This window comes from Artemia sp. Qi Xiang Cuo, chromosome 2, assembly GCF_049724085.1.
Source record: "Artemia sp. Qi Xiang Cuo chromosome 2, ASM4972408v1, whole genome shotgun sequence".
Taxonomy (NCBI): domain Eukaryota; kingdom Metazoa; phylum Arthropoda; class Branchiopoda; order Anostraca; family Artemiidae; genus Artemia; species Artemia sp. Qi Xiang Cuo.
In genome coordinates this window covers 2670459-2697001 of record NC_142795.1, presented here as the reverse complement: position 1 = coordinate 2697001, position 26543 = coordinate 2670459, and the positions used below count along the sequence as shown (strand labels likewise).

General features: G+C 36.2%; 1 protein-coding gene across 1 annotated transcript in view; it reads right to left on the bottom strand.

Annotated features, from left to right (window-relative positions):
• LOC148954798 (uncharacterized) overlaps window positions 1-26543 on the bottom strand; it is a 50607-nt gene that overhangs the window by 7877 nt on the left and 16187 nt on the right. Inside the window, exons 4-5 of the mRNA XM_089107944.1 lie at window positions 5820-5955; window positions 2786-2974 (exon numbers count right to left, since the gene is read on the bottom strand). Of these exons, the coding sequence (XP_088964070.1) occupies window positions 2786-2974; window positions 5820-5955 (325 nt within the window). The remainder of the gene's footprint in view (window positions 1-2785; window positions 2975-5819; window positions 5956-26543) is intronic.

Here is a 26543-nt window from a genome sequence, read left to right as displayed (position 1 = left end):
CATTACTTTGTTGTTTCTTTTTAGGGTACGCTAGCAAGTCCAACGTTTAGAATGTCAACACACAAACACACACACACACACACACACACACACACACACACACACACACACACACACACACACACACACACACACACACACACACACACACACACACACACACACACACACACACACACACACACACACACACACACACACACACACACACACACACACACACACACACACACACACACACACACACACACACACACACACACACACACACACACACACACACACACACACACACACACACACACACACACACACACACACACACACACACACACACACACACACACACACACACACACACACACACACACACACACACACACACACACACACACACACACACACACACACACACACACACACACACACACACACACACACACACACACACACACACACACACACACACACACACACACACACACACACACACACACACACACACACACACACACACACACACACACACACACACACACACACACACACACACACACACACACACACACACACACACACACACACACACACACACACACACACACACACACACACACACACACACACACACACACACACACACACACACACACACACACACACACACACACACACACACACACACACACACACACACACACACACACACACACACACACACACACACACACACACACACACACACACACACACACACACACACACACACACACACACACACACACACACACACACACACACACACACACACACACACACACACACACACACACACACACACACACACACACACACACACACACACACACACACACACACACACACACACACACACACACACACACACACACACACACACACACACACACACACACACACACACACACACACACACACACACACACACACACACACACACACACACACACACACACACACACACAACACACAATTAAATGGAATTAAATGGGAATTAAATGGAAATTAAATGCGAATTAAATGGGAATCTTACGTTATCTCTTTAAAAAATAATCGTTGGCAGGTCTCACGAATAATCATTGTACATTTACAAAAAAAACAAGTCCTTATTTAGGTATTGTCAAACAATTAATAACAACTGACTTTAAATTTACTTAGCCCTTTAGCTACCACAAAAAAGTTTCACTTGTTAACATCCCCTGTTGAATTCCCATGCTAGCTTGCTTCTTAATTTAGATCTATTAATTCATTTAAAAAACCACCCCTTGTAGTCATTCTGATACGTGTTTACACATAATATCTATGTGCGTGTGTTCATGCGATTACAATCTTAGGGGTTTGCGCGATGCGCTTCATTTTCCAGGATACGATTCCCGTAGAAAAAAGACGTCATAGCATTCCTTACGGAGAAAGGAAAAGGAGGTCAAATTCATTAATACTCGAAGCCTATTCCATAGAATATATTTGTAAGATCATAATAGCATCAGTCCCTTGTCAATTCAGTTGACTAAGGCCTCGCTCCATTGGAAATCTCGGGTCTCACGTTCGATTGCCACACCAAATTGACAAATACTTTTGTCACTTTTGTTGTCACTTTTGTTGCTCGATTGACAAATACTTTAGATGTCAGATTATAAAGGGTATCTTGGAAGATGTTTTGACGAAAAAAACCTTGAAAAATGTCCTGAAGAAAAAAAAAATCTTGAAAAAAAAAAATCTCGAAGGAAAAAAAAATCTTTCTTGGAGAGCGTCTTGGAGAATGCCCGTGAGCAGTTTTTCGAACGGGCCCTGTAGGTTTAAAAAAAATCATTTCTAAAAAAATTATTGACGGGCTGAAAACTCCAAGTACACCCCCTATAGGTGTCATGGGACATAGAGTTAACACACTACTACTGTAAAAAAAATAATAATTTCTAATTTAATGTTGATTGAACTCTGACTGTTGACTTTAAATATGTTAAAGCTTGTTATGTCTATAAATACCTATAGACCTATACATATAAGGAACTTTATTTTAAAAAGGATAAATAAAAAAGCCTCCAAAGTCATCAAGTTATTGATTCAATCCACTGTGCGACAACACGGCTATGTGCTGCGGGTTAAGCTAGAAGATTCGACCCTGAAATGGAGTATATGGTCCGCAACTGACTGCACCTGCCGTTGCTAAGTAAGTTTATTTATATTAAAGTAAACAGGTAAACAAATTTTGAGTACACAATGACTAGACGTACGACTAAACGAAGAAGGGAAAAAACTACGACAAAACGAAACTAAACCAAAATAATTTCAGTGAGTAAATAAACGGAAAAAAGCTGATATTTGGGGAAAGACCTCGGCTAAGCCGTCACTTAAGCACAATATATGCTATAAAAGAAAAAACTACATTTTGGAAGCAATCGTAACGGAAATAGAATGAGGCAAAAGAAATAAAACACAAAAATTAGACTATTCGAAAATCAGACTAGGCATGAATTCTTTTCATGGCTAATGATGTAGCCTGTCTTTTGATTTGATTTGCAATAAGACGACTAATTCATCTTTCTTATGTAATGATACAAAATATATGCGGGGTCTCTTATCATTAAAATATTCTTATTAGGGCTTGTAAAATATTCCCAGTATCTTCTTTTAAAGTCCGGTCTGTCTTCACGCTTTTTTTATTTATGTTTTTTATTATTTTTCTTCAATTGCTTCCTTAAACGATTTTGGTAAATCATTAAGTTCTGAAATCTAAAGTGTAACTTACAAAATACTTTCCGACAGACTTCTAAGCAAGGTTTTGTCTCTGCTAATACATAGACTGCATTCACACATTACTCGACGCATACAATCGCTCCTAATATTGTGTGGCTCTTGCAAACCATTCAAGGCACGGAACGACCATAAACTTCCAGAAACTGTTCGTAGGCCAGATAAAGACTCCGTGTCGACACTTCTAGAGAGAGAAAAAAAAAATGAGATAAAAAATTAAGGGAGAAAATAAAATGATGTCTACCGTGTCAAATTAGATAAATCAAATAAATAAGAAAAGCAAATGAAATAAAATCTTGGGTACAAGTAAGATGCGGAAGTAGTGGCTTGAGGGGAAATAAAATGTTCATGACTCTCTGATAACTCTGCTGGATTATTCCATCAAACTTTCTCTGATGAAGTATTTATTTTGCAGGTCCTGTTTTGTTTTCCCAGTTTTTCCCATGTATTTTTGCTCTTTGAATTTCTCAAATAAGTATTTTTTACGAGATGGATAAGTACAACCTTTTTTGATTTGTTGAAAAGAGGACCACACTTAAATTACTATAAACTTTGCAAGAAGTATTTTGATTTATATTTTTATCTACTGTAATGTCCCTTTAAGTATTGCACAAAATTTTATGTCAGTTACGAAATTAAATAAAGGATTGGATTTGTGATTGTGATGTTCAGTGAATAAGTGATGAAGTTTGTTATCATGAAATTTTACCATAAAAATGTATGTATTATTTTCATACACCCTGGAAGATTGATTACAAAGCATATTGATAACGAAAATACAAAATAAGCGAAAAATAATTGTGTCTTTTTATATAAAATAGCATTTTCCCATGACTTTCCATGGCTTTTCTATAATTTTTCTTTACTACTAACCCCATCTAGAAACTAATTATCTTTAGTTATACTGAACACAGGACTACCAAGGACATACCAAGCGTTCTCCTCCCCTTCTCCCTCCCAAACTTGGAAGACAAAAATGGAAAAGTAGTTTTTCATATGTATAGAAGCTAGGCTTTTTTTTGGAAAAAATGACCTCCCTCCAAAAGGAAAAGTTTTGTAAGGTAGTCTTTCTCCCGGAAAAGTATCACACAGTTCAAATAACAAAATTACTAGTCTATTCTGATATGTAAAGCAAAAGCGAGGAAATGTTTAAACAATATTAAACAAGATTCATAAAATAACAAAAATAATAAGGTCATTCAGTTATAACATAGACAAAATTACAGGAAATTAAAATAGCACAGTTAAAGCTCGATTTTTCAATAAATACTTCACAGAGTTTCCTCTTTTGTTTTTAGGATTAAGAATGATTTCGCACCAGAGGGCTTATTGACTGTGCATCTATTCCGCTGCTTTACGGATTATAATCGTCATTTGAATTCTCCTGCACTTAGCAATTCGCTGGTGGTTGAACATCGCCATGTAACAAGGGGTTCTTTTTCTTTAAGATACAAGCGTGTTCAGATTTGGAATAAAATACTAGAAGACATTGAAGAATCTGCTTCATATGTATTTTAAGTCTAAAATTAAAAAAATTCTTTTGACAGGGAGTCTTCAGTAGTTTAGGTTAATTAAATTTACGTAGTTTAGGTTAACTTACTGTTAATTTAAGTTCGAATAAGTCATCCCCTGATTCTAAAGGACTGTTTGACGCGGACTGGTTGGAAACGATCTGCCCTGTGAAAAAAACACATTGTATTTCTTCCGGGAAAAAAAAATGCAAAATCCTGCATTCTTGTAAATAAAAGTTTGAAACCTCTACAATTGGGTTCTATGATATGCTGAATCTGAAGGTGGGATTCTCATAGGCTGCTCAGGGGTATTTTTCTTTTTTCGGGAATCAGACATTTTTTTAGGTGATTTACTTGATGCTATATGATGATTTATTTTGATGAGTTACTTCAAACTTGACGAATTTTATATATTTAAAATCAGCATTAACAGAATATTTTCTTATGTTTTTGCACTTTTTATGTATCTTTATGTATTTTTTTATGTATTATAAGTTTTTAATGTATTTCTTATGTATTGCTTTTTTAGAGTTCTGGTTACTATTAGCCTGTGTCACTCCTTATTTTCTATTCGTTACCAAAAACTATTTGAAAAGGGAGGTGGGAATCTACTCATCTAAGAGAGCCATATAAATTTATTCTGAAATCGCTTCCCTATTAGCCAATAAAAAAAAGAGATTAGTCGGCTGTGTCCTTCTGATAGGTGTGTAGCCAAAATATTCGTTTCGAAAAGAAATGCTGAAAGTCCAACCCATTGGACAAGCGAACTGATCGGAGTGTCTCAATGCAACAAGTTAAGAGATAGTTTAAGCTCAATATCTAAAAGACAGCATTATACCACCCAAAGAGTAACTTTAGAATATAAAGCCTGAAGACAATAGTTCAACATAAAAAAAAATAAGCCACCTAGAAAGCCTGATCAACCCATAACTCTTTGCTGTACAGGGATACTGATGAAAAAAATTGCCAAATTATTCCTTTGCATATTTGACAACAGAATCAGGAAGTCAGTCATCAACACAGCAGAAATATACATATCGAACAGTAGCGAAAAGTTTCTCCAAAAATGATACATCAAAGCGTACTCTTTCGGGAAGGTTCCTGAACTGTCACAGCAATAGGTGCGGTTGTTGCGTTGCTGCTTGACTTTCCATCGGAATGGATCATAGTATGTGTATGTCATTTGTCATTGCGCGTGTGCGAGGTCGGAGTCATGAAGAGTGGCTTATGTTTATGTGTTTCAAAAATATTTCATGTAGAGCATGAGACTTTTTGCTACTGTTCGTTTTCGTTATATATATTTCTGATGGTCATCAAAGACAGGTGTATTGGTTTGCCACTCGGGTGTATTCTAAAACTGCTTCCTCATTTGCTATTTAAAAACGACGAAAAACTTAGCTGTGTCTTTTTAAGGAGTGACGGAATCAATTTTTTTTATGCAAGTTAAAGCTCCGACCCGTCAGACATGCAAATGGGAATAAGACATCAAAGAAAAATAAAGAATTGTCGAAATGTCACCTTGCATAGTTGACAATAGAACTGGGAATCCAGTCATCAAAGAGGGCTATCCATTCTAAAGGTCCATCTTGTGAGCTTCTTTTATTTGCAGAAGATGCTGTGGTCAAACTCAAAAGGCTTTGAATTACCAGGGCTCCTGAGAATCAAAGAAGAAAAGTTAAATTATAATCATCAAAATCATAAGCTCACAAGACAAAAACAAATTTAGAGACTTAGGTCAAGCTGGACTTTAAAAATTCACCAAACTCCAAAACATAGAAGAAAAAAAAATTAATTCCACTGTTTGGCACAAAGTTTGATCTTATAATCTTGTGATCGTTTCTTAAATGACACTCTTTAGCTTGTAGCTTTATTTGTGTATCCTTCTTGAAGTTACATGGATAATCAGATGCTTATCCTTGATAGATTAATGCACATTAACTAACTTTCTCTTCATTTATTGTAATTTGCTAACTGTGTTCAAGTAAATTTATAGTAAACCATAAGAAGACATTATTAATTAATTAGAAATAATTAATTAGAATTCTATAATCAATGTCCTAATTACGGTAACTAGTTTATAAAAAAAGAAATCGCTTCTCTTATTAATTGAAGAAGAAATAATGTTTTTAAGTTTTCTTTCTTATTACTGGCTTCAAATTTCAGACGTGAGAAACAATGAAAAACTTAAATTGTAAAATGGGGAATGAATATAGGTGTTCCTTTGTAGCAGGCTTTGAAGAAGTAACATGACTGGCTTACAAACAAATATAAACCAATAAAATTAAAGCACTTTTTACCGATGAATTTTTTGGAAGATATTCTCTTTTTTCCCGGCTGAATAAATTTTATTTCTGTCAACTAGCTCTTAATTAGCTTTCCATATTAACAAGAACATATCAGCTGGTCGCAGGCTAATAAAATAATGTCTATTAGAGGTCCCGGGATAGGAACTCAGAAATCATGTCATTAAACCCACTTTAATTAAGTCACAAAATAAGTTACCTGTAAATAAAAATATAAATTTACCTGAAATAGGCCTTTTACACGGTCGATCATAGTATTTTAATAAGTAAATTAAATAGTTACAGTATTCGTGGTGTTCCCCTCTCTTGGTTGGATTTTTATCTATCTGGTAGGGTGCAGAGTATGAGCTTAGGTGGAGTACCCTCTCAGCCCTTACCTGTTCGGAGGGGTGTCCCGCAAGGCTCCGTTCTAGGCCCGATTTTATTTCTCCTATATATCAATGATATTGTTCTGGAACTGGGCCCTTCAGTGTATCCTGTACTATTTGCTGATGACAGCAACTTCTTCATCACTGGCACCAATTTACCATCGGCAATAACCTCTGCCCAAGTCCTTCTGAACAGAGTCCAGGCGTGGAGCCTTACGAATAACATGACCACTAATAGCAAAAACAGTCAAGTAGTAGTATTCAGAACCCCCTACAACAAAGACGTAATCCAACCTGCTCTTGGTCTCAAGTACTCCTCCGACATCCTCCCACAAGTGGAGGTTGCCAAGTTTCATGGTGTATCTATTGACTCATGCTTTTCATTCTCTAATCACATTTCTTACATCACAATTATAATTTTGAGACAAGTAGCTATGATTAACCGTGTGAATTATTTTCTTCCTCCTGAGTTCCTAGTTACCCTCTATTATTCCTTTATTTTTCCTTGCTTTTCTTATTGCGGATCAGTTTGGGGAAATACAAACGGTTCCTTCGCTAAAAAAACTCAAATTTGCACAAAACCATGCCATTAATGCAGTTTTTCGGCTTCCCCGTCTATATCCAACTCGTGATTTGTACTCAGATTTTGGCATAGCTCCACTAGATTAAATCATACAAAAACTAAACTTATCGCTTGCTTACTTTGCTTTCCACAATAATCTTCCTCCTCAACTACTAACCTATTATAATATTCATAATTCGGAAGCCCACTGTCTACGTTCATCCTATAGAGCCTTTATAATTCCTAAATGTGTTTCTAGTACTGCCCAGGAATCTCCCGAGGGGCTTATAACTGACCCTTCCTTCGTGCCTCCGGCTGTGCCTCCGTGCCTCCGGCACACCTGAAACAGCGTGTTACTGGAAGCAATAGGACATGGTTTTATCTTTGGGTTGTGGATAGCGTATGCCGTGTTTTTTTACGTCGGCAAAATTTCTCCTCTCGGGATGTTATCTTTGTTTTGTCGTGTTATTTACTGAGTTCGAAATTAGAGATCATGGGTCTTAAAAAGTGGACATTATGTTTTTAACGAGAATTTTATTTCCACAAACCTTTACCATTGCCTAGAGATAAATATGCATTCCCTAGTGCTTCTTGTTCGTCGATTCAAACGGCCTGGGCTCGAACGTCTTTTCAAACTCTCCGACATGAATAGCCAACCGTGTGAAATTTTTTTTAGGAAGATGCGGTCTCAAACCAGCACTTACAGTACTGAAATAAACTTTTCGTTCCTCTAACTTCTACATCGAATTCGTCGATATGAAAGTATAACGGATTTTGAAGCTCAATATCCTAATGAACAGTTGTCCTTGCCCAAGGCCAGGCGAGTTAGATCCATTGGTGTTGTGTCTGTCAGTTCCGATTTTTCTTTGCCCTGGGACGATGAAATCAAGCTCGAGCTAGGGCGAGGTCATATTGAAAGCCAGCGAATAATGAAAGCCTTGATACCCAACGACGTACTTTCTGCTTTCGGTCACCAAGTACCGAATGTTCCTCTTTCTGTACTTCACAACAGTGACTCAGGCGATGACTCAGAGGAAAATACTCCTTCTGATAAGGAGGGAAAGGCTTCCGCGACTGACACTGAATCGGGCTCGGAAAGTGACGGCATCTTTGAAGATTTGCCAGTGATTGCTCACTGTGTGAAACACCAAGTTGAGAGAAACTGGGTTAGTGAGCCTGTGACGAACATGAAGATTCTAGGTTTTTGTCTTGTCAAGACTTCTGACGGCTCCATAACACCAATAAAAAAATTCACCCTGTTTTGGCTTCTGAGGGAAAGCTCTGAGAAGCTGAGTAGTGACCGATTAAAACGGGTGATGGTCCAGGGCCGACGAGTAAGACTACGTGAGTCGCCGCAAACCAATGCAGAGGTCGGTGTGAAGTCGGAATTGCGTATCGGTGAATGGTGCGTATACAGACCGGTTGGCAGGGGAAAGAGAGTATTAGTTGGGCGGGTCATACAGTTTGGCTACTTATCTGGGCGAAGATGCCACTCTGTTGACACGCAGAATATGGCGATGCCGTTCCCTGACGACATAGGAATTCTGTGCCAGTGGTTCTGGCTGAATGCTAATCTCACATTAACTGCCGCATTGGTAGACCAGGGTTACTGTGACTCCAGTCTGTATATCATGCATTCAGCAGAACCCGTTTCTATGGAAATCGGCACCAACAGTGTCTTTGGCTTTGACTCAGACGTCTTCACAAAGCTGAATTCATTTATCCAGAAGAAAGAGTTCCACTTTTTTGATGTCTTGTCAGCATCGCAATCATCGTGTTAAAAATGGCACATAAACCCAAAACTGATCTCAAGACCATAAACACCACCATCGCCATGCTCTGTGTATCAACAGAAGGAATTTTGTTTAACATTTTTCAAAGGTAGTTGTTGTTTTTTTCTCTCCCCTCCTCCTCTCTACTCGGTGATATGTTAATGCAAAAACATATCAATCTTACAACCTTATACATTACTATATCACCTAATCTTAAAAAAAAAAAAATTTTTTTTTTTATTATATACCAGTCAATGTGTTAGTGGACATGAAGGCACACTACCATTTAACTTTTTTCTTGCCAAATATCTATCGCTCCCCCTGTTCCAAGGTGTCCTTCCCCCTCTAGGAGACGCTTTTCCGGTGGTCTTTTTTACTTCAGTTTCTTAAAATTCATATCTCTCGATTTTCACTTCCAAAAGGCTTACTCTTACAACTTTAAAATTTTTTAACACAAAAAAACTATTTGCTCTCCCGTAGACTGGGCGTCTTCCGTCCATAAGAAACCCATTCTTGCGGTGGCAATTTTTTCCTTCTTTTTATATTTTTTTTCAGCCCTTTTTACGACCAACCTTAATCAACAAAAAAAAATACAACAAACCCTTCAACAAAAAATCAAAAATAGCCTTAATACCAACGTGCATGAGGGCACAGAACTCAACAGAATCTTGAACTATGTCTCCTATGGACGAGGAGGCCACCCACGGCGGGGCTGGTCCTTCCAGCTCATGTGCGTCTGCCCCTGGTGCCCCATTTGCTTGAGTTCTTGATATAATTTTATGAGTCTTGAATGGATTCCGAGATGCATTCCTAGGGCAGCGGAAGCGATGAATACCATTGGAAAACTTGTTATGCTCAGTAGAACACTTAGTAGTAGAAGACTTAGTGTTTATACTTGTGCTAACTGAGCTTAGTTTGATTTACTGAAGCTCATTTGTCCAGTTTCTTAGGGTTGTCATTTGAGCTGTGATTATCGAGATGATTACTGAAACGTACCAATAAATATCTGAGAAACTAGTTATTTTTTTAGTTGGTTGCTTTACTTAGCGCTTTTTACTAATAACTCAGTAGTTACAGTTTTTCTGACTGTTGCTTTACAATTTTCTCTTCAAATACCCAAAGGCCTGGGTTTAATACCAAGAAAGTTGGATTCTAAGTACATTCGGGAAAAATGGATCTGTGTTTCTTTCGGATTCTTTCGTGTCAAAGCACCAGATTCCTTTTTTTTTAGTACAATTAAGAATCCGAGATCCAAGGGTGCGTCTTGGCACAGCCACTAAACAGAAAAGCAGGAACGATAAAAGGGAAAGGGACGTGTGAAGACGTAATAAAAGGCTACTTTTACCGCTGGTCAAGCCATATTGAATAGGGCTGCGAAGCGTAACGTCAATTCTTGGGCGGGAAATTCAAATAACGATGAAACGTGGATGCGTAGACACGTTTTTTCTGAACTTTGGCCAATTGTTTTGGCCTAAAATATTTGTCGTAGATCCTACTAATCCACCAGAACGTTTTCACGTCGAAATAATACTTGGAATATTGACAATCAGTTGTTAGTTACAACTAGAAACCACGTTTCACGGTACTTTGAATTTCGCACCTTGCTTTTTACGTCATCGCCACGCAGTCCTATGTTGTATAACTTCAAAACCGTGTTCCGGGATTTTTTTTGAAATTTCGGGATTTTTTTTTTGAAGAACAATCGGAATTTTATTTTTGAGCTGGTGGCAACGCTGCATGTGTAATAGGAAAAAGTGACACCATCAGTGCCATCGTAGGGTTACCTAGTTTTTGTATGGATATCAACAACTTGCAGTCCTCCGTTCTTCTTCTTTAGGTACATATCAGTTGTTTTCAGTCTTGGGGGTTCTTTTCCTTGGCAAATAAACCCGTAAATGATTTTTTCCAAGTTTTAAAAGATCGCTTTTGAAGGTGCTGAAATATTCGACAGATACCAAATAACAGGCAAGCTGTATATATTTACATATTGCGCCCTTTGGAATATGCCTCCGGCGTGCCTCATGCCTCCAGGTGTCCCTCAAAATGCCCAGTTGTTAACCCCTCGCAATCTCCCATCTACAAATCTATTATTCAATGGAACAAAATACCCTCCAGTGTTGAGTTAGCCACAAGTTTCTGCAAGGTGTACAACAATGTAACAAAACTTCATAATATAATTTAACCTTTCAACATTTGACCAATTTGCTTTAATTATGCGTACCCATGTTTTATTCTTCTATCTTTTTTTTCAGTGTTACTTTAATTTTTTCTTTTTTGGTCCTTAACAAGTTCTCTTCTGGTCTGGCTGGTCTGGCGGGTCTGGCGTATACCCCCAGAAAATTACCCCACCAAGAAATTTCCTGTGGAAAATGCCCTCCGAAAAATCTCACCTGTGGAAGTATCTCCCCTTACTACATAATATTTTCTCCCCCGGCAAAATCCTTCCCACAATTCCCTTGTGATAATTCTCCCCATGTTGAAAATTGAGCAGCCAAAGGGAAATTAAGACGAATAGAAAGAATGAAGAAAAGAAGGGGTTCAGGAATATTCTACCTACACTCCAAAATACATGTGGCCTAGTGTAGAATCTATCACTTCATGGTAACAAAATGTAAGTAAGGAGTGACTCGGGCTAAATTACATAGCTGTTTGGGGTTGGCATACTCAATATCCTTAGAGACAAAGCTATTGCACCGTTCAACTATGCTGAACAAAATGGCTGTCTCAAAATTTTGATTGGATGTATTTAGAAAAAACAATGAGCGTGAGAGGAGGGCTGCCTGCTCTCCAATCATTCTTGGGTCTTAAGAAAGACACTAGAACTTTTAATTTTCAATAGAATTATCTCCTTTAAAAGTTTCAATGATATTGCTAGTTATGATAGAGTGGTACTATCTATGACATCGCTTATATGTCCTTTTGAAAACCTGCATGCATATATATATTTTTTTTAATTAAAATTCCCCTAAACGTTCCCTAAAAGTTTCCCCTTCACAAGTTTAGCGTCACTAGTTACAGCAACTGCAGTCGTAGTATTAATAGTGTACACATAGTGCCTTCTGGCTAGTTCAAAATCCGCCACACTTACCATGAAAGGTCTAACTTAATAATGTAAGCCGTTCTCAAGATATTGTTCCGCCACCCTATTGACAATCTACTTGCTCATAGTTCATTTTGATTTTGTTCAACATCCGCCTAAATATTCCTTGACAACTTCACCTTTTTACTCTTAGCTTGCGTAGTAGCAATAGTTTATTAACAGTAGTAGCCTTAGCAGCAGCATGCACATAGCACTTTTGGTTTTCTTCAACACACGCTGAAAGTTTCTACTCAATACCATTAACCGTTCCTGAAGCATTTCTGATACGTCCTCTTGACAATTTGTGTGGGTATAGTGTGTTTCCATTTAGTTCAATACAGTTTCAATATTTCCCAAATTTTTCGCCTTAATACCCTTAGCTTTAGTAGCAGTAGTAGTAGTACCAGTAGTAATTGCAGTAACGCTAGTAGTAGTACCAGTAGTAATAGTAGTGGCAGTAGTAAAGCAGCAATATTAGTAATACTATGAGTCAAAACAGTAGCATTAGGATACAAATATTGTCTTTTGGTTAGTTCAACATCCCTCACAACTAGCCATGTAGGCTTCAAACTCACACACCAAACTATTCGTAAGATACTGCTGATGCATCCTTGTGACAATCTGCATACAGACGACGTTGTGTGATTTAGTTCACATTCTCCCCTCAAAATTCCCTGAAAATTTCACCTTCAGACCCTTAGGCATAGTAGTTATAGAAGTTACAGTAGTAATATCAGTAGTACTAATAGTAGTATTAATAGTAACAACACTATTGCTAGTAGCAACAGTAATATTAAAATATGGCCTTTTGGTCAGTTTAGCATCCCTCTCATCAAGTACTGGATATTAAACCTTAATATAATTAGCCGTTGCTATGACATTGCCGATATATGAAACAAAGAAACAAGAAGATATAAGAAATGAAAAATAAAATCAAATAGGTGACAAAAACGAGGATTTTGTCACTCAGTAGCCAAATGTAAAGACGAGAAACAAGCAAATATTTCGACAAGGACCACCGCCAAGTCGTCCTCAGTGCTCATAGTCGTCCTCAGTGCTCGATGATTGTCATCATCGAATGGGTGATGTCGAACTGAGACTGGTTATGGTTGACGGACTCAGCAATTATCTCTTTGTTGTCGATTTAAGCAAGTTTATCTGTCAATATTCGTCCTATGAGGGCGTCAGACGGGTTATCTGTAAAAACGATCCTGTTTAACAAGAGATTGAAGAGCTTCAGTGACAATAGACATACCTTATTAAAGATCGTTCGATTTTTTGAAGCTTTTGGTAAGCCCTTCTCCAAAAATAACAAGAACTTCCGAACTTCGTGTACCGTATCTCTAATCAGGGAGACCAAATTTGGGCTGGATACCATGCCAAAGAAGAATTTATCGTATACTTTCTCTCTGGATGAGGTTGAATGTCTGTCTGAAGTCTATGAATAGATGGCAAATACTGCAATTGAGTCCAAGATATTTTTTATACTCCGATGGACGGGCAAAATCTTAGCGATCGTTGACACCTTTTGAAGGAAACCAGCTTAGTATTCTGGGATGACTGCTGATTATGTTGTTGAGAAGCACCCAAGTATTTTAATGGCATGAAAGGCAAGACTTATTGGTCAGTAGTTGTAGCAAACTGCTTTTGAGTATTTCTTCTGTAGAGCCAAGCAGCTTTAACAATTTTGTAATATGGGTTTTCAGTTGACTTTCAATATGGGTTTTGGTTGACTTCAATTGATCAAATATGGGTTTTCAGTTGTCTTTCAGAAGCTCCAGTCGTATTCTGTTGGAGTCAACAGTTTTGTCTGTTTACAAATCTCTGATGGTTGCTATTATTTCCGAGCGAAGAGACGGTAGGTTTTTCCTTTGTGTCGATCATTGGGAATATGGAGAGTACTTTTGAGTCACGAGGATTTACAAGTTTAATTTGTATTACAAGTGTTTTTTCCATCAATGAAATGTGTCGTGTTACCATGTTCGTTAAGTAGGGGCATGCCTTGGAGTCCTTATTTTAGATAATCCCATTGCTCGTACATGAAGTGAAAAACGGCCTTCAGTGAAGGCTATTTGCACTGCCTACATTTTCTTAATAAAGAGCTAATGATAATGAAATGTGTCTTTCTCATCAGCCTTTTGAGTTGCTTATAATGGTCTTTGTTTTTAGCGCCTTGCTTGTTGACAAGGTTGTGCTTTTCATCACATAAAATAATGATATTGGCTGGGATCGAAGGCTTTCGATAAATCTTTCGAATAGCACATGTGGAGTTTGACATCGCAGATCATCCACACGCTGCTAGTCACCAGGTTTGCAGTATCATTCTTAGACAGAATAGACGGTTTGTTTTCCGTCAGTTCTGACATCTTCTCAGATACGCTGGTAATGTGTATTGTTTGGGTTGCTTAGTCACTATAACTTTTGTCGGTGTATCACTTACTCAAGATTCGGTGATTTTAATTGACACCTTTAAAACTGTTTTAAATTTTGTTGTCAAACTAGATATAAAAAGTGAGCGGTCGTATTGAAGTCACCACTAGCGAACAGAGTTGCCAACTGGACATCTTTTATGTCCAAAGGACATATTCCTATGCACCGGGACACAATGACATAACAGGGCAAAAAAAGGACATAGGGCCTATTTCATAAATTTGGGACATAAAACAGACATATTTTGCAAATTTATGACATAAAATAGAATGTTTCGCCGCTGGATAAATATTTCTGTAAAAAAAAAAAAAATCATTTTTCACCAAATCAGTATTACAACTACTTGTCTAGCACTAAATTTACTTAACTACTTATGTTCTGCTAATTTTTTTTACAAACGTTAATTTTTTACAAACGTTATTATTTTCCGGAGTTGCTTGCTGTTTTCTGCAGACAAATATTTGCAAATACTCTAGAAATTCTTTACAAGTTTGTATTCTTTCATTTATAAACGATTTTATTTCTTCTTGGTTTTATGCTACAGTCAAGATAATAGACAAGCAAGCACCTTTTTAGTTAACAATCGCTTCCGGCTTCCAATAGTCAGGAAAACATCTATCTATTTATCAAGTACTACTAACTGGAAATGAAAAGTTAGCAAAAAAAAATTAGATTCTTGATGATCTGGAATCAATTTTGATATCCATAGATGTACCAAAAAATTAGCTTATTGTGCTGACTCCAAAGATATAATATTTTTTAAGTATAATAGTGGGCCTGAGAAAATTTGCCAAATTTTCAGAAAAGGTGAAAACACCCCATAAAAGTCAAAGAATTTTAATAGAAATCACACCATCAGATTCAGCGTATCAGAGAAACCCACTGTAGAGGTTCCAAGCTCCCATCTATAAAAATGAAATTTTAAAGAGGGCTCGTTCAAACGAAAATTAAAAGATCTAGTGTCCTTTTTAAGTGACCAAAAAATTGGAGGACAACTAGCCCCCGTCCCACGCCCTTTTCTCGTAAAAATCGTCTGATCAAAATTTTGAGATAGCCATTTTGTTCAGTATTGTTGAAAGGTACAATAGATATGTCTTTGGAGATGACATGACCCCTCAGAACCACCAGAGGAAGGACCACAAGTTATGAAATTTGCCCATTGTTTACATATAGTATTTGTTATAGGGAAGTATACCGACATTTTCCAAGGGAGGAAGGAGATCTTCTGGGGATGGATTTTCTATGGGGAGAAGTTCCCATTGGAATGGAAGCTTCTGGAGGTGAACTTTCAGGGGAAATTTTGCATGGGGAGAATTTACCATAATTTGTATACAGAATGTTTGTTATTTGTCTTTTTTCTCGTTGTTGATCCCATTGTACATGTAGAGACACTCTGAGGGAACTCTCAGGGGAAAGATTTCAACGGAGTTAGAATTCTCTTGGGATCTTTATTTTTTTTTTTTGGGGGGGGGGGGGTATTTTCCACGGGATAAATTACCATAGGGGAATTATTACCAGGAGAAATTCTTCATGGAAAACTTCTGGGGGATAAACTTTACAGGGGGAGGGGGGTATTTTCCAAACAGGGACATTCCCCAATTACCTTAAAAAGGACCAGAAACAGAATGAATACAAGTCTTTCTTCAAATAAAAGTATGGTAAGGGGTATTTTTAAGGCAGAATCGTAAACCAAAAATTTTCTGGGAAGGATTCGCAGCAGGGATGGAACTAAACGGGAGTAATTTCCCGGCGGAAGAATTTTACATGGGAAAAATTTCATATAGAAGAATTTTCGTGGGGGAATTTTCCACAGAGAAGGGTGGATTTCCTGGGATTATCTGAAAAACGATCAGAAATAAATACAAAAACTAGTTTTTTCTACTGAAAAGTAAGGAGTGACATTAGAACTTAAAACGTACAGAAATTATTCCGTATAAGACGGGGGCTACTCCTCCTCAATACCACCCTCTCTACGCTAATATTAGACCTTTTGTCTTATCATAGGCAGTGCGCTAGCGCTGCCTAAGTAAAGAACGATGTGGGCACAATGTGTTTTTCTTCTCCATACCCGGGCACTTCGTATCGAAGGAGTTGTCGTAGAAACTTCGAAAAGGGCTCATTCGACTGGAAATTGGAGTGGCTATTGCCCTTTTCAATAGTCGAAATTGATTGGAAGGCAACTAGCCTTCCCCCCCATACCCATCATTCCCCCAAACACATCCAATCAAAATTTTGAGATAGCCATTTTTTTCAGTGTAGTTGATTTCCAAATAGAAAATATGTTTTCGAGGAGGACACTCCCCCACAACTCTTGGGGCAAGGGTTTTGAGTTATGCCCTGAGGGCATATAAGAACGATGTTGGCACAATGTACTATTTATTATTTTTTTCCTTTAGAGCAGGGCACTTCACATGGAAGGGGTCGTCGTGGAAACTTCAAAAGCGGCTCATTCCATTGGAAATTGAGAGTTCTAGTGCCGTTTTTAATAGTCGACAGTCATTGGAGGGCAACTAGCCCCCCCCCGCCCATCATTCCCCCAAACGTATCCAATCAAAATTTTGAGATAGCCATTTTGTTCAGCGTAGTTGATTTCCACATTAAAAATACGTTTTTGAGGAGGACACTCCCTTACAACCCTCAGGGTAAGGGTTTTAAGTTATGCCCTGGGGGCATATAAAGTTTTTATAGAAGGCGTTGTCATAGAAACTTCAAAACAGGCTCATTCGATTGGAAATTTAAAGGGATAGTACCCTTTTTAATAGTCGAAACTGATTGGAGGCCAACTAGCCCCCCCCCTCCACACCTATCATTCCCCCAAACACATCCAATCAAAATTTTGAGATAGCCATTTTGTTCAGCGTAAATGATTTCCAGATATAAAATGTATTTTTGAGGAGGACACTCCCCCACAACCTTCAGGGCAAGGATTATAAGTTATTCCCTGGGGGCATATAAGGTTTTTATTGAAATCTTTGTCGTAGAAACTTGAAAAGGGGCTCATTCAATTTGAAATTCAAAGGGATAGTACCCTTTTTAATAGTCGAAAGTGATTGGAGGGCAACTAACCCCCTCTCATGTCCACCTTTTCCCCAGATACATCCAATCAAAATTTTTAGCTAGTTGTTTCGTTCCAGTAGAGTAGGCATCTTTTGGAATTAGGTCTTTAATCAAGAAAACCCTTCCCCCCACAGCCCTCAAGGCTCGGGTTGTAAATAATGCCCTGGGGCATATAAGGTTTTAGTTGAAAGCGTTGTCATAGAAACTTCAAAAGGATTCGTTCATTTGGAAATTGAAAAGGCTAATGCCTTTTTTAATAGTTGAAAGTGATTGGATAGTGACTATCGCCCCTCTCACGCCCACCATTTTCCAAAACACATCCAATCAAAATTTTGAGACATCCATTTTGTTCAACGTAGTTGAACGTTCTGGGAGTTAGGTGTTTTAGGATTATAGCCCCCTCACCTTCCTCAGTGCAGGGGTTGCAAATTATGCCCTGGGGGCATATAAGGTTTATATAGAAAGTTGTTGTATAAATCATAGGCAGCACGATCGCGTTTCCTAAGTAAAGAATGGGGAAACTCAAGAACGAGACAAGAAACGGGGACTAAGTAAAGAGGAGAACACTCCCACACAACCCCCTGGGCAAAGGTTTTATGTTCTGCCCTGGGGGCATATAAGAACGATGTTGGCAGAGTGTATTATTTATTAATTTTTTCCTTTAGAGCAGGGTACTTTGTATCGAACAAGTTGTCGTAGAAACTTCAAAAAGCGCTCATTCAATTGGAAATTGGAGTGGCTTGTGCCCTTTTTAATAGTCGAAAGTGATTGGAAGGTGACTAAAATCCCTCTCATGCCCACCATTTCCCCAAACACATCCAATTGAAGTTTTGAGATAGCCATGTTGTTTACGTAGTTGAAAGTTCTGGAAATTCGGTCTTAAAGGATGACAACCACCCTAACAGACCTTAGGGTAAGGGTTGTAATTTATGCCCTGGGGGCATATAAGGTGTTTGTAGAAAGTGTTTTCGTTTCCAAATGGGCTCATTCGATTGGAAATCGAAAGGCCTAGTGCCCCTTTTAATAGTCGAAAGTGATTGGAAGGCTTGCATTTTTATAGTAAAGATCGAAGTGGGTATAATGTATTTTTTTTGTTGTTGTTGTTGTTTAGACCAGGCACTCCGTATCGAAGGAGTTGTCTTGGGAACTTCGAAAAGGGCTCATTCGATTTAAAATAGAAAGGGCTGATACCCTTTTTAATAGTCAAAAGTGATCTGAGGGCAACTAATCCCCCTTCCACTTCCACCCTCCTACGCCCACTCTCCCACGCCAACCCTCCCGTTTCTACTCTTAAAATTTAACCAAATCAAAATAGCGTAAGAGTATCCAAGCTATCAAAGAAAGTAAAAAGATTTTTTTGCGAATGGTATCAAGTTTTCCATTTCAGGTCAACTAGAGGAGGTATAAAACTAAGTTAAACAGTACTATTTATGTCAAGATTTTTAAAAGGGTGTATGTTGTTAAAAATTGCTGAAAGTTTTTCTCCAGCATACAAATAGCAGGCCAAACTATAAAGTCTTAAAAAACGAAAAGATTTAAAGTATTATTTTCTTTTTCCCTGAAAAGAGTATGTCAATATAAAACGAACAGAAATTAATCTAAAACACTTTTTCCATAAAATAAGTTTTTCAAAGAAAAGGAAAGAACTCCATTAAACAAAAAATGGGCAAAAATAAAATCAAATAATCTACAAAGCGTGAAACTACCACAAATCAGCATTAATAAATAAATAAAACCCAAAACGAACAGAAATTACAATAATTAACCGAGTCAAACTCAAAACGAGCAGAAATTAACATAAGTTGGGCGCAAAACACCTATGCCTTTTCAAGGTCAGAACAAAATTTGCTTTTTACTGAAAAAATACAAATAAATGTGCCTTGTCAGTTTAATATACATATACTGATATTTAGTAATCAAAATGTTAATATTATTTGATTTGTTAAAGCTATAAAAGTAAAAACATTTATATTTTTTCAGTAAAGTGCAAATTTTGTTCTGGCCTTGGGAAGGCATAGGGGTTTTGCGCCCAACTTATGCTAATTTCTGCTCGTTTTAAGTTTGACTCGGTTAATTATAATAATAGTAAGTTATGCCCCAGGGGCATATAAGGTTTTATGGAATGAGTAGTCGTATAAAATTCAGATGGGGCTCATTTGATTGAAGTTTAGTACCCTTTATAAGAGTCAAAAGCGATTTGAGGGCAGCGCCTCCCCCCCCGCGCCTATTAGTTCCGAAAACCAGCATCCAATCAGAATTTTTAGACATCTATTTTGTTCAGCATTTTTGAAAGGTCCAGTAATTATGCCTTCGGGGATGTCACCCCCTGATTGAAAGGCAACCCAGCTTACCTAACGCTCCGCAACTTCGCTTGACTCCTGGATTGTACCTTATGACATGCGCAAGAAATAATTTTATTGGCATAAAGCTACCCAAAGATGTGAAAATGCTGACCCTCATGCCGACCGTACCTGTCAAGCGAAACTCTCGTAGGAAGATGAGCCTTAAGCTCCGACAATTAATTTTTTACTGTTTATATGTTTTTATGACTTTTGTGCTTTCACACTAGTTCACTTTTTATGGATGATTAAATGAATCTTTTTGTTTTCATTATATTCGATATTAGCTGACCACTTTGAAAGAGGTTTACAAGTCGTAAAAAAACTAGTTTCTGAGATTTCAAGGCGGACATATTATGGACATATTATAGGCAAAATATGGACATAATTTGTCTAAAAAGGACACATTTTTGGATGCTCAAGGGACATATTCATTGACCAAAATATTGGCAACCCTGCTAGCAAACAAAACTGCGTTATTAAAGGAGGAACTCCAGCGCTTAAACACGAGGATGCGGTCTATATGATTTTGAGCTGTCAGGATCTGTGCTTAAGAGTGTATTCGGGATGACTAAATCTTTGTCATGCGTTCACGTATTTTGTCTAGTTGGCCATGACTATGCTTACCCATTACATTATGATGACTTGTATGCTTGTAGCCAACAAAGCTACTTAAGTCACAAGTATAAAAGATTGTTTCCTTTTTAGGGATTCTTTTTGGAATCAATATAGCTGAATACCAACTTTAAATAATTACAGAGAATCTTGAGCAACAAGGAAAAAAAAACAAAAAAAAAAATAGAGAGTGAAAGTAAATTGTTATATACGACGTCTTTGTAATTGGCAAAACATTCCACGCTTGTCGGATTTCGCGCTTATTTTGAAATTCCTAAATATTTTTTTTCCACATTGACAAATTGTTTTCCTGTTGCATCTATCTGTTAATTAAAATTTATTATTCAATATGCATTGGGAAATATTTCTGACTACGCAGTTTCTTAGGAAACGGCTTTTTAATGCAATTGTATTGTATCTATTAAGAGTTAATGGATAAAGATTTTGCTATGTTTAGTTGACAAAGAGCATCCCAAACTGAAGCCAAATTGGTCGGGCTTTTTCAGATTATCTTATTCGCTGTCTTTATGAATATATTACCTGTTACTTATATAAAACAGTATTTTCATTTTATTTATCAAACAGATCGTCGTAACAAACTGTAAATCAGGAACAACATGGTCTAAAATCAACCGAAAACATGATATATAGCAACCGATAATTTGATATATGATATACATATATATATATATATATATATATATATATATATATATATATATATATATATATATATATATATATATATATATATATATATATATATATATATATATATATATATATATATATATATATATATATATATATATATATATATATTTTTTATTATTAATAGTTTATTTAATATTTTTTTTTTTTTTTTTTTTTTTTTTTTTTTTTTTTTTTTTTTTTTTTTTTTTTTTTTTTTTTTTTATTTTATATATAATTTTTTTTTTTTTTTTTATTTTATATATATATATATATATATATATATATATATATATATATTATATATATATATATATATATATATATATATATATATATATATATATATATATATATATATATATATATATATATATATATATATATATATATATATATATATATATATATATATATATATATATATATATATATATATATATATATATATATATATATATATATATATATATATATATATATATATATATATATATATATAAAAATATATATATATATATATATATATATATATATATATATATATATATATATCATATATATATATATATATATATATATATATATATTATATATATATATATATATATATATATATATATATATATATATATATATATATATATATATATATATATATATATATATATATATATATATATATATATATATATATATATATATATATATATATATATATATATATATATATATATATATATATATCATATATCCAATTATCGGTTGCTATATATCATGTTTTAATTGTATGTACATAAATTTTTCCTCGATAACGGCTCGATGTTTGGGCGGGAAATTTGGTATTCTGAGAAGTTTGAGAAAATTCGTTAAAAGGCTTAATTTTGGAAAAAAAGCCATGAGTGACGTCACGTTTATGCGCATACATACGTCGTATTTGCCTCATTAGCGGTTGTATTGTAATTAGTGTCTATGATGCAGGCAAAATTACACAAAAAACTTACTATTGACAAGAAAACACATGATTGTCGTTATATTTATGAGTATAATTCAAGAGAATAAACTGCATCATTTCACCTCCCGCCCTCCCAACCTAGATCATCAAACGTGACAAGACCAATCTGAGCAGCTAAGGTAAAGGGCATTAAAAGTTTATGAAGAACAAATGCATACAGTCAGAGTACTTCCCTCAGCAACAATTACAACGAGTCAAAAACAAAAGTGAAGAACAAAGAAACATACAGTTCGAAGATAAGGGAATGCAAGAATCAAAACTTCTCAAAACCAAAGTGAAGAACAAAGAAATATGCGGTTAATAGATGTACCACAGCGAGAACAAGGAAATATGCGGTTTAAAGATAAGCAGCAATGAGAATTACAAGCAGTCGCGAGAAAACGGGTGTCAGAAACTCTCAAAAATGGAGTGAAAAATAAAGAATTGTGCTACTCGGGACCCTCCATTTTCCCGATGAAAGGGTAGCAGACAAAGCTGACTAATTTGGAGGTTGCTACTTACAATGAGAATTAATATATACAAGCACACCACATGCCGAGTCCCGGGGCCTGGCCTATTTCCTCACTACTGGTTATGAAGATGTGTTGCAATTTGTTTCTGATTCTCAGGGAAAAATTAGTTTTATTGGTATATCTGAAAGTTTTTTTTAGTCAGGAACACTCTTTCTCGCTGTATTCTTTTCCAGATTATAATTTGGAGGCTATAAACCGGACGTCACTTCACAGAGGGGGACTTGCGTGTTTGATTTCAAAGTCATTGACATACCAAGTAAGAAATGATATTGATGTTTGGATAGAGGGTAAGTTTGAAAGTTTTAGTATAGATATAAATTTGGGTAGTAGTAAATTTTTGATTAATATTGTGTATAAGCCACCGAGCGCAAGCTAGGAAGATTTTGAGCGTGGATTTGATCAACTTACGCGTGCGGTGTCTCGGACAGGTTTAGATTTTATTTGTATGGGTGATTTTAACTTTGATCTGCTATCGCTGAATGGAGTGAATCTTGATTTTTTTAATTTGATGATTGCTAATGATCTTTTTCCCCTAGCTAATATTCCAACACGGGTTACGAGTCATTCAGCTACTCTTATTGACAATATTTTTGTTGGTTCGAAGTATCTGGACCGTAGTTATGCTGATGTGGTTCTGTACCCTTGTTCTGACCATTTTCCAGTTCTCGGAACGGTACCTTGTGTTTGCATAAAAAGAAATGAACGAAAAAAAGTGAAGATACGATCGTTAAAAAAAGAGAACTTACAGAGGTTTGGTGATGAGTTAAGCAGCACTGATCTTAGCGAGATTTTGGAGATAAAAGATGACGCTTCTGGGGCATTTGATTGCATGATGGGGATCTTACAGCCAATTTATGACAAGACTTGCCCAGTTAAATTTGTGAAACCGCATAAGGATCAACCCAGGAAGCCTTGGATAACTACAGAAATTCTTGAAGCGTCAGATTTAAGAAATCAAGTGTATGCAGATTATTTAAATAGTAAGTGTGTCAAGAAATTGGAAGAGTTTAAAATAATACGCAATAAAGTGAACTCAATGAGAAGAAAAGCTAAAAAAGAATATTTTGCTAACCAACTGAGTTTAAATAAGGATAATGCGAGAGGAACTTGGAGGGTTATAAATGACCTACTGGGAAAGAGGAAAGAAGCTCCACCCAATTCGCTGCTGATTCAAGGAGAAGCAGTGAGTGATGAAACTATTATTACTAATAAATTTGCTGAGTTCTTTTCAAGTATTGGTCAAAATGTGCAGGCAGAAGGGTTAATGAATTTTAATAATGATTCCTTGGAGGACGAATTTTTGGATGAAAGAGGAATTGGAAATGAAATTGAATTTCAACCGTGTACTGGAGATGAAATTCTGAAGGTTGTGAAAACAATCAAATCTAATTCAGCAGGGACAGATGGAATTAATTTGAAGGCTTTTAAATCAGTGATGTGTTATTTAATACCATGTCTAGTCCACATAATCAATCTTTCCCTGGAAACTGGTGTATTCCCCGATGCGCTTAAAAGGGCAAAAGTCATCCCTCTCCATAAAGGTGGGTCTAAACTAGATATCGAAAATTATAGACCTATGTCAATCCTTCCCCTGTTTTCAAAAATATTTGAAAAAATTGTGCATAGAAGGCTATATGATTACCTTACGAAAGCAGGGATGTTAAGTGAAACTCAGTTCGGCTCTAGGAAAGGTCACTCGACGTCGGACGCCGTGCATTCTCTCTGTGATATTGTAAATACGCTTTGAACGTGGTGAAATCCCTTTGACTGTTTTTATTGGTTTTAGAAAGGCGTTTGATACAGTGGATTTTAAAATCTTACTCAAACGTCTACAGTCCCTTGGAGTTTGTGGTAATTATCTGAAATGGTTTGATAGTTTTTTAAGAGGAAGATCTATTCAAGTTGTTTTAAATGATGCATTTTCTTCTCCCTATCAAGTGAAGTGTGGTGTACCTCAGGGATCTGTCTTGGGACCAATTCTGTACCTTGTGTATGTTGATTCAATGCATTTTTACTTACTGGAGTGTTTTATCACGACTTTCGCGGATGATACTGCTTTAACTATGTCTAGTCGAATGATTGATGATCTATTGTTGAAAGTAAGTAGGGTTTTAAAGTCATTTTATGCATTTACAAGTTTCAGCCTTTTGTCAGTGAATGTTAAAAAAACTAATTTTATGATTTTTAGAAGAGTTGGTAAGCCTCCGAGTGTTGATGGAGAGATATTTTTTTATGGTAAGCCTTTGTCACAGGTGCATGAGTGCGTTATTTGGGCTTCCAGCTTGATTGTAATTTGTCTTGGAAGCACCATAGTGATCTTGTTGCAGCTAAAGTTCCTAGAGGTCTGGGAATTTTGCGTCGTTTGAAGCATTTTTTACCATTATTGGTTCTTTTATTATTGTATCATAGTATTGTTGCGCCTTATATTTCTTATGGTTGTGTCATTTGGTCTATTAATTTTTATGCAAATTTCAAAAGAGTGCAGATTTTACAAAATAAAACAGTACGTCTTCTTGGGAATTATATTGAAAATGTGAATGATACCGCGTCATGTTTTAAAAAATTAAGAGTGCTTAACATTGATCAGATTCGCGATTACCAAGCTGCTATTTTTGCCTATAGATGTTGGAATGATGTATGTCCTCCAGTTCTTACAATTTTTTTTCGCGTAAATAGTTCCCTCCACAGGTATGCGACTAGAGAGGCGGAAAATTTTACGGTTGAGTACCGAGACACCACACGTGCAGGTTTGGGAATTCGGTATTTGGCTCCGGCTATTTGGAATGATATCCCAGTTGGCGTTCGGGAAGCTGAACACATTGGGTCGTTTAAATTAAAAATAAAAAAAAATTATTGGGAGAGGGCAGGTAATTTATTATTATTGTCATTATTATTACTAATGTCTCAGTTTTTTTTTTCTTTTTTTTTCTTTTCTTCTTAGATTTTGGTATTATTGGTTAACTGAGAGGGAGCGTTCAGGTTTCTTTTTTTTTTTTTTTTTTTTTTTTTTTTTTTTTAAATGAAATTAGTAAAAGGTTGAGAATTAGAGGATTGCAGCCGTCTTTCATCAGGCTTTTTGAGCCTTCCCCGGGCGGTTGCTTGTATATAGTTTATTTTGTAATTAGTTGTAAATAAAGCAAGTCAAGTCAGGTCAAGTATAGACAATATTATATGACATATATGCATTTACTTTAAAGTTTTATTTAACCAAGTTGGTTCATTTGATGGTGTATAATCGCATATAAGCCACTAAAAACGAGAACCGGTAGATCTCTGTGAAGCTGGGGGAGTTTGCTTGAACCTCAAAAGGTACGTTTTCATGCCAAAATTTCTGCCTCTCTATGTGCCTTCAGATAAATATCGAAGAAGTATTGGAGTTAGGAACGCAAATTGGTCCTTGATTTTAACGATTTTTCAGATTACACTTGAAATATGGGTGCTGCAGGGTGATATCGTCCCTCTTATTGAGACAATCTTCTTCCGTGTAACATACAAGATTA